The 17,276-nt window shown below is 47.4% G+C and overlaps 7 protein-coding genes across 7 annotated transcripts; 1 reads left to right on the top strand and 6 right to left on the bottom strand.

Moving 5' to 3' along the window:
- Window positions 1-1,708: 1,708 nt before the first annotated feature.
- Window positions 1,709-5,271, bottom strand: N7509_013732 (lipase family protein; the record flags this gene model as incomplete). Its single annotated transcript, XM_056638369.1, has 3 exons — window positions 1,709-3,581; window positions 3,745-4,859; window positions 4,924-5,271. The coding sequence occupies 3 exons, from the start codon at window positions 5,269-5,271 to the stop codon at window positions 1,709-1,711; spliced, it is 3,336 nt and encodes a 1,111-aa protein (XP_056481876.1).
- A 277-nt stretch (window positions 5,272-5,548) lies between these two features.
- Window positions 5,549-6,973, bottom strand: N7509_013731 (lactate 2-monooxygenase; the record flags this gene model as incomplete). The annotated part of the gene is made up of 4 exons (XM_056638368.1): window positions 5,549-5,886; window positions 5,964-6,606; window positions 6,673-6,694; window positions 6,759-6,973. Coding segments are annotated over 4 exons (1,218 nt in total), but the record flags the coding sequence as incomplete, so codon positions are not given.
- Window positions 6,974-7,685: 712 nt separating this feature from the next.
- N7509_013730 (uncharacterized protein) lies at window positions 7,686-8,892 on the bottom strand (the record flags this gene model as incomplete). The annotated part of the gene is made up of 2 exons (XM_056638367.1): window positions 7,686-8,274; window positions 8,393-8,892. The coding sequence occupies 2 exons, from the start codon at window positions 8,890-8,892 to the stop codon at window positions 7,686-7,688; spliced, it is 1,089 nt and encodes a 362-aa protein (XP_056481874.1).
- Window positions 8,893-9,598: 706 nt separating this feature from the next.
- On the top strand, window positions 9,599-10,731 carry N7509_013729 (uncharacterized protein; the record flags this gene model as incomplete). Its single annotated transcript, XM_056638366.1, has 3 exons — window positions 9,599-9,672; window positions 9,796-10,435; window positions 10,480-10,731. 3 exons carry the CDS (start codon window positions 9,599-9,601, stop codon window positions 10,729-10,731), a joined length of 966 nt encoding a protein of 321 aa, XP_056481873.1.
- A 723-nt stretch (window positions 10,732-11,454) lies between these two features.
- N7509_013728 (uncharacterized protein) lies at window positions 11,455-11,859 on the bottom strand (the record flags this gene model as incomplete). The annotated part of the gene is made up of 2 exons (XM_056638365.1): window positions 11,455-11,627; window positions 11,679-11,859. The coding sequence occupies 2 exons, from the start codon at window positions 11,857-11,859 to the stop codon at window positions 11,455-11,457; spliced, it is 354 nt and encodes a 117-aa protein (XP_056481872.1).
- Window positions 11,860-12,696: 837 nt separating this feature from the next.
- N7509_013727 (Zn(II)2Cys6 transcription factor domain-containing protein) lies at window positions 12,697-13,815 on the bottom strand (the record flags this gene model as incomplete). Its single annotated transcript, XM_056638364.1, has 1 exon — window positions 12,697-13,815. The coding sequence occupies one exon, from the start codon at window positions 13,813-13,815 to the stop codon at window positions 12,697-12,699; it is 1,119 nt and encodes a 372-aa protein (XP_056481871.1).
- Window positions 13,816-14,360: 545 nt separating this feature from the next.
- Window positions 14,361-15,049, bottom strand: N7509_013726 (NuoB/complex I 20 kDa subunit family protein; the record flags this gene model as incomplete). Its single annotated transcript, XM_056638363.1, has 3 exons — window positions 14,361-14,455; window positions 14,524-14,879; window positions 14,937-15,049. 3 exons carry the CDS (start codon window positions 15,047-15,049, stop codon window positions 14,361-14,363), a joined length of 564 nt encoding a protein of 187 aa, XP_056481870.1.
- Window positions 15,050-17,276: the final 2,227 nt, after the last annotated feature.

The following is a 17,276-nucleotide window of genomic DNA, read 5'->3' as shown; positions in this document are numbered from 1 at the left end:
GTTTCACTTGTGAGGGGTTGGTGAGTTAGGTTGGGGTACGAGTAGTAGAGTTGTGGCTGGCTCGGATTGAATTGAATTGAATTCGGGATTTGGGTTTATTGACTTGTTTTGAGTTGGATTTGGAGCGGGTTGTTCGAGTTCAAGTTTAACCTTGGAAGTTCTTGGCTGGTGGCGTGATGGTGGTGGTGGCGGCGGAGTTAGGGCATGGAAATGATATTGCGGTGGCGTTGAGGACTTGGACTTGGGCTCGGAGAATGTCAAGTCCGGGAAAGTACAGTAGTTTTTCAAAACCAGTATACCTTGACACGCGTATTCTGTACAGCTAACCTGGGTAGGCGATGTTGTTTCTCTATTTCGAAGAATTCTATCCCCGATCACGGCTTTCATTCGTTTTATCTCACTCTGGAGCCTGAAGCGTGGGGACAGAACTCGGACTCGCACCCCGGGGTAGTTTGGCAGACCCGAATGATATACGGGTATAGATACATGACGAAGGGGGGTAATGAAGGTGATGAGGGTGGATGGTAAATATATGAAGACAAAGAGGTTATCTCAAAAAAAGGCATGGCATCCTGTAGGCTCGCCACACAGGCCTCAACACTACACAACTTAAATGCAACAGTCTCGATGGCCTAATATGTGATCTGAAATCCACATTCACATTGGCATGTTTCCCGACACTTGTATACAAATTCGTCGGTGCCCGCGTATAGAATGCGGCGAGCGAATTGTCGCTCCTGGTGCACAGATGAGGCGCGATGTAGCATGTTAAAGTGCTCCTCTCGCTTCATTCCCTCGTAGAATGGGGCGTGGATGGAGCTGTACCCAGACTCCACGGCATAGGATCCTAGACCATTTACATCAGCCGAGCGGAGTTTTCTAACAGGATATTTGGAGCCTTCATTCATGAAGCACCCTTCGGCACAGCTCCCTGGACCTCGAAGGGAGGGCTGCTAATTGGACCACCCCTCTGCATCAATTTTCCTTACTACTTCCAGTTGGACCATTGCACCTTCCAACCTTTGATTGGTACTAGTTAGTAGTATGTATTTGCCATACAACCTTTGGTTGCACTCCGCCACATTCCTTGAACCCCAATGCTGAGCCACGTCGTCTCGATCTCATGTGTTCGCGTTAGCCAAAGTCTCCCTCTTCCACCATTACTACTACTACTACCACCACGACCACCTAGGTCTTTGCCCGCCTGGTACTAGTATAGGGCCCTACGATCTAACTGAAGCCTCGTCCTGAGTATGAGTATCATCCATATCGTCCTAATAGCTTATTATCTAACTCGCTGAGCGAGTCATAGCCAAGTTCAAGCTCAAGCTCAAGACCCCAAACCTTAGAAAACTAATTAGGAACAAGGGCCCGGGGGTGGTATGATAGCAACCTCGGAAAATAATAAAACAAGAGCTTTTACTACTGTGCTCATGATATTTGAAATGGACTTGTCTATCTATATCTATGTATGCCATCAACTTTATTGTACCCTGCGGGCGTATATGTAGTATTCAATTCCAAGTCATTCCCTCTATTAATCCTTTCCCGCTGCCAGGCAATCAAACAAAACCCAAACCCAAAAGTATTCCCAACATCTTCGCCCCATACCCATGCCCGTATCCATACCAATCATAAATTCCAAAAAAAGATCAAGTCATAATCATCAATCACCTCATTTCCATCATCCCACCACCCACTTACCCTCTCACTCATCAAGAACACCCCTCGCCAACGCCGCAAGACTAGTCTCGTACCTCGCCGGATTATGATCACTCAACATCCCCCCAGCAAACCTCAACTCCCCAAACCAAGCATCCACATCCCTAACAAACCTCATCTGCACCCTAGTAGCCGGCCTCCCAAGCCTAGGATACCCATCCAACCCGGGCACCGCACTCGAAAAGTCCGGCACAGGCGTAAACGCCTCCCGCTGCAGAACGCGCATAGTCTCAACAACAAAAACCTCACCGGGCGGCATGAGTTTCGGCGCACGCATCTCATCACGCAGCAAATTAAGCGTTCTCCAAGCCCAAGCGTCCTCGCCAACACCGTCACCGGCATTAATGACCAGCGGCGGCTGATTGACGTAGAATTTGTGAATGATGCTTTGGCGCAGTGATTCGTGGAGACGCTGGCGGATGTGAGATTTTGCTCCGCTGATGTCGGATTTGAATGATAGGGAGACTGTGTGCATGTCGTGGAGGATTCCTAGGGATAGACTTGGGACCACGTCGTGGCCGTTTACGATTGTGGTTATTAGGCCTCGTGTTGCGAGTCGGAGGAATGGGGACATTACGGCCGGTGGTCCGTAGGCGTAGACATGGATTGGTCGGCCGCTGGGTAGGGTGTAGGTTTGTGATGGTGGTGGTGTGGCGTGATGGCTTGTTTCGGTGTCGACTGTTAAGAGTCGTGGACGGGGGGTTGGCTCGTAGGATGATGTTACGAAGGAAGTTCCTGTTCCAGTCCTTTTCCCTGTTGTTGCTGTTGGGGCAAGATTTGGTTCGGAGATCATCGTTGCGAGGAGAGCTGCGACGCCTCCGCCCAAAGAGTGCCCACAGAGAACGACGCCGTAGTCTGTGAATTCTTCCAATGCGGCGCGGAGGGTGATCATGACTCGTCCGCCGCCGCCTTCGAGGAGTCGTTTTGCCGAAGCGTGCATGCCTTTGTGCACTTTCCAGTTCTTGCCTTGCCATTCCAGATCGTCATAGTCACAGGTCATATCAGTGAGAATATCTTCGAAGCCCCAGGTTCCGCGCAGTGTTAGGACGACTGCTTTTGAATCGTGATCGATGGAGAGATAGTGGACGAGCGGGAAGCCGCTTTCTGTTTCGCCGGCTGCATTAGAGCCACCGGCCGGATCGAAGAAGGAAGAGAGTAGGATTGTAGACGGTGGGAGGCCAGCGTAGTCTGAGAATGCACTGTGCTCGTGGCTATCCGATGCATTTTGGGGAATACCTTTGGAGCTGCCTCCTTTTGGTACGCCCATCACTTTTAAGGCATTGGATCCGTATGAGGCCGACGAGAAACGGCAGAAACGGCGGATATTCTGTACAAAGTGTCTCTCTGGAAAGATGCCTGGGACAAGGCCGTCGCGATTGAGCGCCTGGATGGTGTCTATATCTTCGTATGCGCTCTTCCGCGGTCGATGGGCTAGGATGAGGGAAGTTTCGGAGCCGGCTGTGGCCACAGAGTACATACTCGGCGTATACGATTTGGACCGACCATGTAGTGCCGAAGAACTGGGACGATGGCCATTGACCGAGGCGGGACCATCTGTTTCGGATCTAGCAACAGACATCGAGCTACTACTGCGGACATGGCGAGTTGTAGCTGGGGACCCTGGACGTAGTTCTCCGGCGCGGCGATGGGAAAAGGCATCAGTCTGGGTGAGCAAGCATTCTTGACTCTTTTCACGGACGGCAAAGTTCCCCGTTCTGGGGTTCTTTCGTTCATGAGCATCGCGAGGGACCGGTCTCGCTGGTGTCCGCGGTGACTGAGGTGAGCCAGGGTATGGTGATCGTGGCAAGCCGCGGTTCGGAACAGGAGTGCTTGGTCGGTTTGGTATCTCGCCCGTGCGTCTCTTTGGGTCTGCTCGGTTAGAAACCTCACGCGTTGTCGCTTCTTTCACTGAGGCCGTTCCTCGGACAGGCTTCGAAGGGGGCCGAATAGTAGGTACCCCCGATGGAGCTGGCGGCCTCGAGGCCGGTTTTTTAGGAGGTGGTCGTTTAGGACCCCTCGGACCTTTCTGTCATGCTTGGCTTGACACGCTGTGCGAATTTTGAAAAAGAGCCTCTGCCGAATGGCGGTTTTTGACTTTGTTCGCCGGACGGGTCGGGGCTGGACACCTGTCTTTTCACGGCAGGGTGCCCAACCTCGGGGTAGGATTGTGATCTTTGCGGATGAGGTTTGGCATTCCCTGGTGATGATGCATGGTCTGCTAAAGGACTTCGAGGTCGCTCCGCTGCGGGCGGGCTTGTCATATTTGGAACATCTTGAGGGCGTAGCTGCGTGCTGTGAGACTTGTTGAAAGCTGTTCGGAAGACAACCGTATGCCTTGGAAGCCTTTGATTATCAGGCTTTTTGGTCGCATCATAGTCTTGATCGTGGTGAAACCGCTCTTCGACCATGGTGGTGCCAGGGGGAGCGGCGATTTCTGCCATGTCGTCGTCGAAGATATCCACCGTGATCGTACGGGCCGTCAAGACTTCGGATTTGATTGAGGCATGGCAGCCATGTGGTAACTGACTCATGATATATGATTGAATGTCTTCGTCGGATATCTGGTGCTGATTATCCAAGGAGATTGACAGTCGGTGGCTAGCGAGGGAATCGCCAATGCTAGATCGACGACGCACCGCCCCGAAAGCCTCGTCATCATTTCCAGGCATGACGAACGATGCCCTTTCAGGCTCCGCGGGAAGTTCCTCACGATCCGTATCTGCGTTTCTAAACTGCAGTTGGTGGGTCCCGAGCACGTCCGCTCGGGCACCGTTGTCCAAGATGACGGTATCCCAGACGACTTCATCTCCACCATTTTCTCGAAGTACTCGCTCGGATTTCTTTTTTCCCCAGCGTTGTAAGAGTGCAAAGCCCACTGATCCGATAAATAGATCCCCGACACCAATCTTCTCGGCATTTGTATTGGCATTGGCGTCGACGGACCTGAACTCGCGGCGGATGAGAGTGATGATGGCGGCAATGGCTCGAGATGACTCGGTAGAACCTAGAATAGCATCTAATGTCGATAGGAGAGCCTGCGAGAAGTTCGCCACCGATGCGAGTGTTGTAGAGGAGAAGTGGAATGTGGCAGCGGCAAAGAACGAAGCCGAGGTCACTGTTGTATGCAATGTTGCTAACTAGATCTATATTAGTACAGAGATTTCGCAAGTCTATATTCACGGAGATCAATTTAGGACATACACTTCGCTCCAATAATGACTCCGCCTCCATTCTCCCGTGTTCATCCCCGCTGCGAATAGCCACATCACGCCCGGCGCGCGTAAGAATCCCCTCGATCACGGCGCGTCCCAGTTCGAGGCTAGTTAGAGTTGTTGCTCGCGCGCCATCGAGGGCTACACCTCCGAAAAAGGTCCCCACGCGTAACGAGAGCGAAGTAGACTGGGTCAATAAGGATACTAACGATGCGACTGGTCGTGGAAGTAGGGTTGTGCCCGAGGTAGCGGGGGGATTAGAGAGCGCGACTGCGTTTGTAGGTGGATCTGAATCCGTATCTTCGGTATTATGTGCAATAGTAAGCGGTGCCTTCATTATGAGCCATGAAAATAGATATGAGAATATAAAACTGCATCTATACAGTAAGATTGATTGATTGATGAGTAGTTCATGGGGGGGGGTTGTTGTAGTTGAGAATGAAGAAACCAGGATTGGCTAGACTTGACATGTGATAATCGGGAAAATGACAATGACGTAGAGGTACTTCTTCCTTCGCCGGTGTTGCCCCCAAATATCAAGTATTTCTACTTCTATCTATACTTAACCTACGAGTACACCCGTGTAGCCAGTCTAGAACACTGACTCACTTCCCCTACATCATTGCTTTGACATCGCCTGCGTGTTGTACCTTGCGGATCAACTGCCGGTTACACTCGCCAACCGTGCGGATCCCTGCCAATCCCATACTCTGCCAGAAATCTGCCAGCAGACCCTGGAGTACCTGGCGAGCTCCATTGCGACCGTCAATCCCAAAGCCATATATGACTGGGCGACCGACAAGTACAGCCTTTGCACCCAGGCACAGTGCTTTGACAACGTCCACCCCAGTGCGAACGCCTGAATCGAACAGCACGGTCATTTTGTGGCCGACCGCATCGACGATTTCCGGGAGAACATCCAGGGACCCGATGGCTCCATCGACTTGACGACCTGCGAGCGAATTAGTACGGTTCGGCTTATCTTGAGAAATATACCACGGTTCTAGACCATGAGGAGTGGAGACATACCGCCGTGATTAGACACTGCGATCCCATCAATTCCATATTCCAACGCCTTCTTCGCATCATCCACATGTTGAATACCCTTCAACACAATCGGCCCGTCCCAATGCTTCCGAACGAATGCCAGATCTTCCCACGAATGGGGGCTGCTAGAGAGAACCTGCCCAATCCAGGCCCGAGACGCGCCTAACACATCATCCTCAACTGTAGACCCAGTCTCCTTTTCAAACTTCTCCCGGAACACCGGATCGCTAAACCCAACTTGGCACCCAACCCCTTTGATAAAAGGTACGTAGGCATTGTCCAGGTCCGCCGGTCGCCACGCGAGCGACCACGTATCCAGCGTAATCACCAAGACCTCAAACCCACTCGCCTTGGCCCGGTTAAGCAACGATAATGTGACATCGTTGTCTTGTGGCCAGTACAGCTGATACCAACGTTTGCCATCCCCGTTGGCTGCAGCCACTTCTTCAATGGTACTGGTGGCTGCTGTGCTCATCGTGTAGGGAACGCCAACTTCTTCGCAGACGCTGGCGAGACCGGTTTCCCGATCTTCATGAAAAATCCCCTGGACCCCGATCGGTGCCATAATGAGCGGGTGGTCGTATTTCTTGCCAAAGAACTCAACCGAGACATCTTGGCCATCCATCTATATGCACATAAAGTTAGTTTATCTAGGACTTTATCTTATCATATAGATGGTACGAAGACCAACACTGCGCATCATCCGCGGGATCCTGCATTGCAATAGTTAGTGTCAATGAATAACGCTTCAAGTTGCAAGAGCATAATCAAACAGACAATTTCCACTGGCGAAATGCCAGCCGATTGCTATCCATCGTTGCCTTCTCGCCCGCGCCCCCGGCGACATAATTGAAAGCACGCACGCCCAATGTTCGCTTTGCTTGCTCTTCCAACTGCCGGGGGTCGGTGGTCACACTGGGCAGGATGCCTGCCAGGGCCCCCCTTGCCGTAAATTTCGGTCTGATAGCTTCCGTAGTTATCCGACATTGTTTCCCTTTTTCAAAAAATAGAAAGAATAAAATAGCTTCGCTCGCTGTCAGGAATCCTGCAGGGAAGATGATGCAAAACCGGGGAATAAGCGACCCCAGATCCGGATGGGGTGGAGTCGGTTACTCCATTGAAATGGACCTCGGCCGAAGAAAACGGGGCCTTCAGGCTAGTTAGTCGCCCTGTCAGGGGCGTTCGTTCGCAGGTGACAAGGCGGAAGTGACAGGCAGCCTATTTTTGTCTCAAAAAAGACTTTAAAATGTATAAATCAGAATTTCCTTCGATCTTACTTATTTTAACTCATATGATCATTATTTTCTGAAAAAAATATACATTCTCTCGGACGATTTACGGCTTCGGGAATGGTTCGTGGCAGGGGATGCGGGAATGTGCATTCCGCTGCGCGGCCGGAGATCGACAGAAGATCGCCTACGGGAAGTTCGAGGCTATCGATTGCCGCAATATTGAGTCTTTCAAGATATATGCAGCTATGCGCGTAGAAAAATTTCCGGTGGTTAGCTAAGCGTTACTATCTACGACATGGCCCATTATCTCTGGATTATTCTACTTCTAGGTCTTTTGCACGTAAAGGTATTCAAATGTAGACTCGATTTTTATGTAGATCAACGTGAAAAACAAAAGGAAGAACGAAAACGATATCGAAAATGAAATGGTTAGACAACTGATAAAATACTGTGCACATACATGTAATTCAGTTCAAATCCTCAATGTCAAAACGCATGCACAGAGGAAGCGGCCAGGTGACGACCCGGGCAATTCTTCGAGTACCCTGGGATACGCGCTAAGAACTAAGTAGGCAATAATCTTACCAAATGCAGTTCCAAGCAGGGCATCATACTCTGCCGTGCCATTTTCCCAAGCAATAGGGGGGAAATCCTTTGTTTCTGCATCGTCTGCCGGCCAGGTGAGATTGTTGTCCTCGGTGTATAGGCGCTCACTGATAAAGCGCCTTGTGTTAACATTCAGGATGCGAGTAACAAACACATGCTCTAAAGTCTGAAGGGAAAACTTATATTCGTATATAGCTTTAGTCACGTATGCATGGCGTGGAGTGGCTGACCAAGGTTCTCTGTATGCAACATCAATAACGATGATCCCCGGACCGGTACTGCCCTCCCAATTAAAGTCTTCGGTCATTGCACCGCATTGAAATTTCAGATACACAGAAGGTTTGGTATCCTTGTCGGATTCGGAAGCACTAGAAACATCAACATTAAATTGAGATCCCGCGTCGGAACCGAACTCATCAGGAAGCCCAAGTTCCTTCACCTGATCCTCAAGTAATCTGCTAATATTTTTGGCCTGAGGTTCGCCAAACCGATGGTGATTCTTTTTGAGATAATCATATGTCAACGTAGTAATCTGGACAGGACAACCTGCTTCATTAGCATCTTCCATCCAACCCCGAACGTTGGGCCCCGACATCTTGGAACTTGTTATACTTGAGATGCGCGAGAGCAGGATCATTGTCAAAAAGAGGGTCATGTGCTTTCATCCATTGCCGTAGTCTATTACCAGTATTGCCAGAGCCGAGGACCTCCTCGAAAGGGCGAGGGGGCGCCTCGAACGCGGCTTCAAGTATACCTAGATTCCGAGTCCGTGGACGAGGCCCTGGACGAGATCCTGAAGGGCCTGCTATCGGCTGAGTAGGTGTTGTAGTAGGTGCCGCCTTGGCAGCAGCTTGGGGCTGGGCAGCAGGAGATATCTGCAATGGAGTCTGTGGCTGTGGCTGCTGATTTGAGCCCGCGGCTGGGGCTGCTCCTGTTGCGGCTGGGGTAGATTGGGCAGGTGCTGGGACGCCCTGCTCTTCATCACTGGAGTTGTCGCCAATGCAGCCGCAAGTTGTTGAATTGCCTAGGCAGCGAAGACAGCTCATAAAAGCCTCACTTAGACGCCGAGACATGATGTCACTGAAAATGGTATATATTCTGGTTCTAGATAATCTGGCTGCTGGGTTTGGTGTGTGTTTCGATGAAAAATCTGGAAATATATAGTCTTTAAATAGTGTTGAATTATCTTGGAATTTAGCTGGAGAATACTGATTCAAACTTGAAGCTTGGGCGAATCCTTTCATCATATCGGAAAACAAATCCACGAGTAGATAATTCCAAGTCCATAAACGGGGTATATATTTTAAAGACAATAACTAGTATGTGAAACCTTGTGATGAGTTCGAGACTTAGCAGTTCAAACTACCATTCATTGTATTACGGAATCATTCAAGGATATTTCTTGACTAAAGAACAACACATCGGAAGCAGGTGAAGGAAATCATTGTTTATTCGAGAAAAATTATTTATTGAAAGTAACAAACAATGAACTAAAAAATAATGTTTAGTTTAATAGGTATTGCGGATTGAATAAGCTTTGCATCCAAGTTTGTGATTTGTTCAAGTCCGCCTTTGTTTGCGCTCGCTTTTTTCTCGTCAGAACAATCCTTCTGTCTGTTATGTTTATTTTTAGCCACTCATTACTTTAGAATCCCATTGTACTTAATCTCGAGTATAAGTTATAAAAAGGCGCAAGATTCCAAAATTGGAGATTGCATCCAAACACGCCCGGATTTCACAAGCTTGATACTGCTTATTGCAGTTCGAATAGAAAGCAACATGTCTCGACGCTTGAGTGAGATCGTCACCAGCGGCATACGTGCCCTCAGTATCTCGAGCTGTTGTGATGGCGAGTCAGATTCCTCTAGCGACGGTGGTGGCCCGGGAAGACAAGACCCAGCTAACCCGGCTTCGGCATCAACAGCAGCCTAGCCCGTCACCGTGGAATTGGCTACTAGACCTGCTGCTCAGCATAGATCCGCTCAGAATCAGTCCCAGACACAGGCTCCAGCTAACCATCCCAAGCCAACGGCAGCCAAGCCTGCCACTCAGCAGGGGGCTGGCGAAGGGGACGGTAGGCGCTCCGTGGGGTCTTCTAGACGAGCATCTTTTCAAACGGCAGTCTCTCAGTTGTCTGAATACGAATCTGCAGCCTCAAAAATAGAACAGGCCGAGACAAAACCGCAGGCGGGTAGCGCTGCGGTGCCAGGCTATAAATACGGTAAGCTCCAGAGGGATGGTGAGCAACGGCGGCGGTGGATTGAAGATCCCAATGATACAAGCTGCACTATCCAGAGCTCTCAACTAACCATGGATGACCTTCAGACCCAATATACACCAGGTGAGGCTAATTATGAAAATGTTCCTCCCACTCTTCGTGATCAGGTAGTTGAGCTAGGTCTTCCTGACGAATTCAATAACCGGCCTGAACAATCCGTCTACCGTAGTTGGTTCATTGATGAAGACGATATGAAATGGGATGGCGTCATGTGGGATATTATGATCGTTCTCGTAGATATCGAAAGGACACCGGACTCCAATGCACCTCAGATGTCTGAGATTACCCTGGCTTTGCTTAAGCACCTTTTTGATGTCGACTATCTCCGGTATATCTTTGTACATACCGTTATCAATCTGGAAACGCTGGGATTCATAGCTAGGATAATGGCCTATTCTGGGCAATCTCCCAATCAGATGTTTATTTGGACGATTCTGAGACCTGGGAGCATGGAACACCTAAGTATGATGCTTTGCTTGGCACTAGAATTGGGAAATTGATCTCTTATATTGTTCTTGGTGGCTTTGAGAGGGGCTCCTTTAGAATTGCTCGAGTTGTTACTTGGTCTTCGTGGCTTCTGGGTGCTCGTGCCAATATGCGGTTTGACATTGAGCCGGTTGATGGCTCAAGTTAAATAACCCCAGAATCGACTTGTTTAGTAATTGGAGTCAATGAAATCGATCGTGTATGTATTATGTTTTGAATTGAATAAAATAGCATAAACTTCAAACTTTGTCAACCCAATTTTTGTACAATTGTAACCAGTCACTATCTAGTAAAATGTTGTCTTGGATGTTTCATGCTGGATGATCATAACTTGGCAAAGCAAAACTACTTAAATATAATTATTGACGAGAATATAAATCCGAGACTCGAGCTACTAGGTACTGGTTACCACACTCGGTGAAGTATTGGAAGAATGCGACAGAGCAAATTTGAAGTACCCAAGAGCATAATTGAATACTAAATTTTAGATTGATAAACCTGATCAAATTCTTTGCTTTGTTCCGAGGGGTAAATATACATATTTCTTTTCCAGCGCGAGAGAACTGACTTGTGGAGTAGTTAGATGTCAAGGAGTTAGTACAATTTCAAGTTTGGGATAAGGGACAAAATGAACCTGAACTAAATTTAAAACTCCCAGCTTCTAGTAGCTGGCCTGGTAGATATTATAAACGTTATTTGCTGTCGAGTTTCTATATATAAGGTAGTATTCAAGATACGAGGTCTATAGAAATACATAGTTTGAGAAGAAAAATAAAAAATATTGGTCAATTAGTAGGGGAAAAAGGAGATACCATATGGGATTTTCTATGATATTTGATTCATGACAAATATTCTTTAAGACCTACACATTTCACTGCCCTGGACCATCCGAGCCGGAAGAACTCCCCCAACGAAGAGTCGCGGTAGAGTGTGAAGACGGGCTTCGTCCCATGTGGACTAGCTCTGGATCAGACTGCCGTGGGTGAGCTTCGTCGTGATGGGTCTCAGTGTGTGACTGGGCAGAAAGGTATTCTGACGTGGATGCTGTTGATGCAGATAAACGGGTTAGCGCTGGATTGGATGGGGGCGACTGACCTTGAACACGATCCCGGTTGGCATCATTCCAAGCGGAGATAGATCTCATATCATCGTCCCCTTGGCTGGATGATTGGAGATCTCTTTGCAACTCTAGAAGAGCAGATTCTGTGAGATGTTGTTGTGGTGCTTGAGATGTGGCCTGCGAACTTGAAGAGTCTTGCTGCCGTCTTGCCGCCATCGGCGAGTAAGCTGTATACTGTTGATGCACTGCTCCATTTGAAGTGGAAGGAGTAGTCGTTGCACGGCCATGATTTTCCGTGTTTGTGTTTTCTCCATTCATTCTATAGTAAGCACAGGTGGCCTGTGAGCATACAGGACAGTTTTCTGAAGATCGAGACATGATGTTGCTACTTTGAATGGCGCTTCTCGCTTATATAGAATACTATTATATGAAATTGTGCTTTGGAATAGTATCCGAGGCGTGGGATTGAAGGGATTTTATAGGTCATCCTCGAGTCCTTGGCAAATTAATAGAGCGAACAAAGGTTAGAGAAAACAAAGAGTGCGCAATATTTTTCAGTAGGATAAATTAAGACAATCCATTTCAAAGCTCATTCATACAAAGAGATTGTGGAGATTAATCTCAGTCGTTAGCACAGTGCTATCCGTTTATCGGCATGAAAGCTCGCATAACTTCCGTAACTAAGCTATTGACAATGCACACAAATAACCCATGAGAGTTCTAAGACCGAGGTTGATTCCGAGACCACGGTCATACTTTGAAGGTTTATCCACATACTATGCCATTTCCCTCCAATGCCAGGTAGAGGTTAAGACTTATGAAGGATTTCCGCATAGCGTAGAATAATGATAAATTCGCGGTCTCTCCTGGCCAGTGGTACGAATTCGGGCTTCAACCCACGCGCCATGTTGCTAATAAAATAGAAAACTACACCCACTTGACTTATAATTTAAGCAAGTCCAAGGTTTGTAAGTTTGTAAGGGAATTATGTGGCTTATTAATATAGTATTGATGAATGATAACTGTGATGGATAACAAGATTCAATAAGACTCTCAAAGGCCAGTCGTATCTAGCGCCCATTCAAGAAAGGGTGTCCATTCAGAATCTAGTTTTTCTTTAATCGCCACAAGCACGCGCTCTCCCCAAAATGAGATCCACCAGAGCCATCTGAAATGGTGAAGAGCAACACAGTAATGCCCGAATATGACTAATGCAAAGGGGTGGCGTTGCAGCAGAAAATGATGAAATCGAGTCGGCAGTTCAGAAATGGACATGAAAACCCCGGCAAGCGGCTCCAATCCGCTGTCTATACAAGCAAAGGCATCTCCAAGTTGACTGATGGTTTGGTGGAACACTTGATGATCTGCTGGATCCAGCATGTGGATGGCGTTGAGCTCGTACAGCCTAGATATTGCAGAGTATGAAGGCCCCGTCAAAACTGACTTTGTTTGCTTAACATGTGTCAACCGACTTAGTTCATCGGATTTAACCCCTGTCAGTATTGGGGCTGAGAAGTTCATCGTTGATCTTATGAACGTAATAACCTGAATCAATTCTTCTAGTGGCTCAAGTAGCCTTTGAGCCGATCCAGCAACGGCGAGCGGAAAGGCAAAAGCGAAGCCCATGAGAAGACTCGAGAGAAGAGAATCTCTGATGTGCTTGGGCCGAGTATTTTTCTCCACGGTACGAGTGAATAAATTGATCGCTTCACTTTGGTGGTACTCAGCAATACCAATCCATTTTTCGCGTTGATCATCTTGCAGTGAATTAATAAGTGCAAGATGAATCGCTGTAAGCGCCAAAACCCCGTGCAATAAATATGGGCTAGACAACGCCTCGCGGGGCAGCAGAGTCTGCCATATTTGGCGATCCGTATCGTTTCTAGATATACTGAGGGCAGTCACGTTTACCCAGTGCCGAAGGAGCATATCTTGTGAGGTATCCAGGCCTCGGGAGGGGATAGTGAGAGATATGACACCAGAGGGTGTTTCACTTTCTTGGTCACCTCTACTTGACGTGCTTTCGTTGAATATCGCCTCTTGATACTCTGTGGAAGCATGCCCGGCAACAGCAGCATTCGTCCATAGCCAAGGGCCGGAAGAACTATATTCGCAGACATCTAGGCGGCTCTCACATTTCGCACAATTGGGTCGCTGTTCATCGCACTGCATTCGGCGTTAGTGAATCCGACCGCAAGGCCATCGATTCTGAAGAACTCGGTCATACCTTTACCCCGCGTCGTTTGCATTGTCGACAACCAAGCCGTGAGTTCCTCGGGGCTCTGCGACGAGGAGGCATATGCGTCAACAATGCCCCGGGTAATCATGCATGGGATAGCTTTAAAGGTACGACTTCGGTGAAGGATGAAAAGAATGAAGTTAAGAATTGGTTTTACGAGCGGTGGCCCGCACAATCGACATCAGATCGGATCCATACCAACGCAAGACGTGATAAAATATACCGCTAGTCCGAAACGAGGCAGATATGAAATTTTGATTCATTCCTGGTATTTTTCATACTGCCTCCCAAGGCCGGGCACCAGGGAATTGTGCAACTCGCCTTGGCTGACCTTGAACTAAAATATCCACGGAAGGAAAGAAAATGAAATAAAACTCCAACAAAAGAGAGAGTCAAATACAAAAACCAGACCACAATCCTGGAAAAGTGATCCGATGCTTCGTTGTATCGAGCATGGTACAAATCCGACAACTCTCAGCTACCGTCTATACCATATTCGTGTAGTCTGAGTTCTCCGTATCTTCTTTTGAATGAGTAGAAGCCCGTAGATTAAGGCTTCCGAGGTTGGTGGACCTTCATCGAAATACAAAATTAGTTCTGCGGCTTTGGCCGTGCATTAAGTTGGAGGTTACAAAACTCACAGCCTGGCACGTATACATCCACCGGTACTATCCGATCGCAACCTCTAACGACAGAATAGCTATAGTGGTAATAGCCGCCACCATTTGCACAACTTCCCATGCTTATAACATAACGGGGGTCGGGCATTTGGTCATAAACCTGCCGCAGCGCAGGCGCCATTTTATTTGTCAACGTGCCGGCCACAATCATCACATCAGATTGTCTTGGTGAAGCTCTGAACAAAAGACCCAAGCGGTCGCCATCGTAACGCGGACCAGCCATGTGCATCATCTCCACGGCACAGCATGCAAGGCCAAATGTCATCGGATATAAAGAACTCTGTCGGGCCCAGTTGATGAGTTTATCGAGAGTTGTTCTAGATAGCAAGTACTAGTTAGCCCCCGTAAGAAAATATTGTTTCGGAAGCACAAACAAAGTGTATTCTGTCGGACTAGAAGGGCTGGTCTCGTGAGACAAAGCGACCTCCTTTTTAGTTTTACCGCTAATAGTCAGGGAATGTGTTGATCGTCTGAGATGCGTAGGCATTTTTTTGGCCACTGCGGGTTCGCGTGAAAACCATAGTTGGTCTGTTTTGAAACAGTCATCAGGAATCATTCGAGTTCTCAGTTTAGCCGGTGCCAACGTACAATTTTGGGCAGTGAATATCGTTGCTCTGGAATGAGCGGCAAGAAATGACGGCGGTGGCATCCAGAGAAAGAATACTATTTGACTAACATAAAATCTTGAGACTGGTTAGAAAAATAGAATGGAGATTCTCAAAAAGGACATACTGGAAAGCGTGGAAGTTAAAGAAAACGAGAATGTAATGTACTTCAAGTGACAATGCACAATTGAAGAGAGGTGCCGAACTCAATATGAACAGGAAGCTTAGGCAAGGCGTGCTGGTCTCGAAAGCAAATCTGGATTCTTGAAAGATTATTGAAGGAAGATAATAAACAAATCCTTGGGAAAAAAGGATTTACCATCCCCTGATATTGCTTTTCGATGGCAGTGCTACTAGTAGACCCAGAGCATGGTCTCTTTTTGGTATATCTTACGAATACCACGCTAATACAACATTTCGGATCTCTTTTGGGGTAAATCTTACGAAATATACCACTAGTAACCTTACTAGTGGTTATTCCATTGGAATGGAATAACCCGATATACGGTGTCATCGTTCAATTTTTTTTTCTAATTCCAAGCCACAGGTTACATTCTCATGAGAAGTGCGGTTAGGAATACCTGTAAGACTCGGGGTTTCTAGCCTCAACTTTTTTTTTCCTAGAATTAAGAAAGCGTTGCTCCCGTAATGCCCAACTGGCCTCGTCTGATGGCCTCTACGATGTTGGTGAGGCTAGGACATCTAGCTGTGTCCATGCAGGGTTTCTATAAAACCCAATTATTTAGTGATACTAGTAGATTCTCCCCAAATAGACACTCTATAATGCTGGTCAAAGTTTTATGATGAAAATTTCTTACTATTTCTTACACAAAACACAGCATTTAATTAACCATTGGGAGTTTCATTATTCATAAAAGAGGCCACTAAATGTAACGCAAAACTAAGAGAGGTCTCCAAACTCATGAGATCGGCTGGATATCAAAGCGGAGACAAGGTTGTCCTCTTTTATCAGCCCATACGGCGATCCTCTCAATCTGCCGAGTACCTCGCGGAAATGCACCTAGCATAAAGTAAGCAACTACTCTGCCAAGCTTAGATCCTAGTATAGCTTCATACGCTTGAGTAGAAGAGTCCCATAACTGTGGCTGATGTACTGGCCATGTCACCCCTCCCATTGGATATAGTACCTTAGTGATATAGAAGCTGGTATCAAGCGAATCAAGTATACTTGTACAGTTGACAATGTTAGTCAAGAAAATGTATCTGAGATCTTGAAGAGAGAAATCCCTCTCATAAATCGCCTGGGTTATTTGCGAAATCTTCGGTTCAAAGAGATCAAAATTAGAGGCTCTGCGCATATTGTGAATACAAATCATTCCTGGTCCGGTGCAACCAACCCAATCAAGTACCGCGCAGCGGATATCAAAATGACGATACTGAGATATCTCATTAGCCCTACGGCCAAGCCCATAAGGAAGCCCAATGTCGCTTGCCTGCTTTAAAAATTCATGTCCGAAATGCACCTCATAAGGGTCCAGTCGTCCCTCATTGGGCTCCAGTCGTCCACCAATACCAGGATACTTTTCAAACTGGCTCAGAGTTAGAGTACTTCTCTCAATATGGCATTTCGGCAAATCTGGATCATGCATCCATGATCGTAGCAGTGCTCCCATTTGCAGTATTTCGGTGTGGGGAGGAGCGTAATATCTACGTTGAGGGCCGGACATTCTGAAAATTCAGGAGTATAATCAGCTTAAATTTCTCCTCCGAATACGGAGTGTTGGTGATCGGAAATTTGTTGCAAGATCTCGAAATGATTGAAGCCGTGCCAGACTTTTGCTTAGTTGCTAAAAATTCTTTCTATGGTGCTCGATTGCTGGCTTGGATAATAATATGCTTGACGGAATGATTATTTTGATTTTCTACCTAGTAAACGGCAGTTTATATACCTCTCAAGAGTGCGTGGTAATTATCAAATCGGAATAAAGAGTCTTTGGTAATTTTCAAGACACAGCTCAGATTGAGAATAGACAAAGATGCAAAGAAAACAAAGATCATGAATATTTGGAACGAGAAGGTTTAAGCGTAGACGGAAACAAAGAAACGCAGACGAGTATTGGAAGCAGGTTTCCGATCGAGAGCTCAAAT

This window comes from Penicillium cosmopolitanum (assembly GCF_028827165.1).
Source record: "Penicillium cosmopolitanum strain IBT 29677 chromosome Unknown utg000012l:1.0-3308103.0:1.0-3310761.0, whole genome shotgun sequence".
Classification (NCBI taxonomy): Eukaryota; Fungi; Ascomycota; class Eurotiomycetes; order Eurotiales; family Aspergillaceae; genus Penicillium; species Penicillium cosmopolitanum.
The sequence above is the reverse complement of the archived record's forward strand: the minus strand, read 5'-3'. Positions and strand labels throughout refer to the sequence as shown.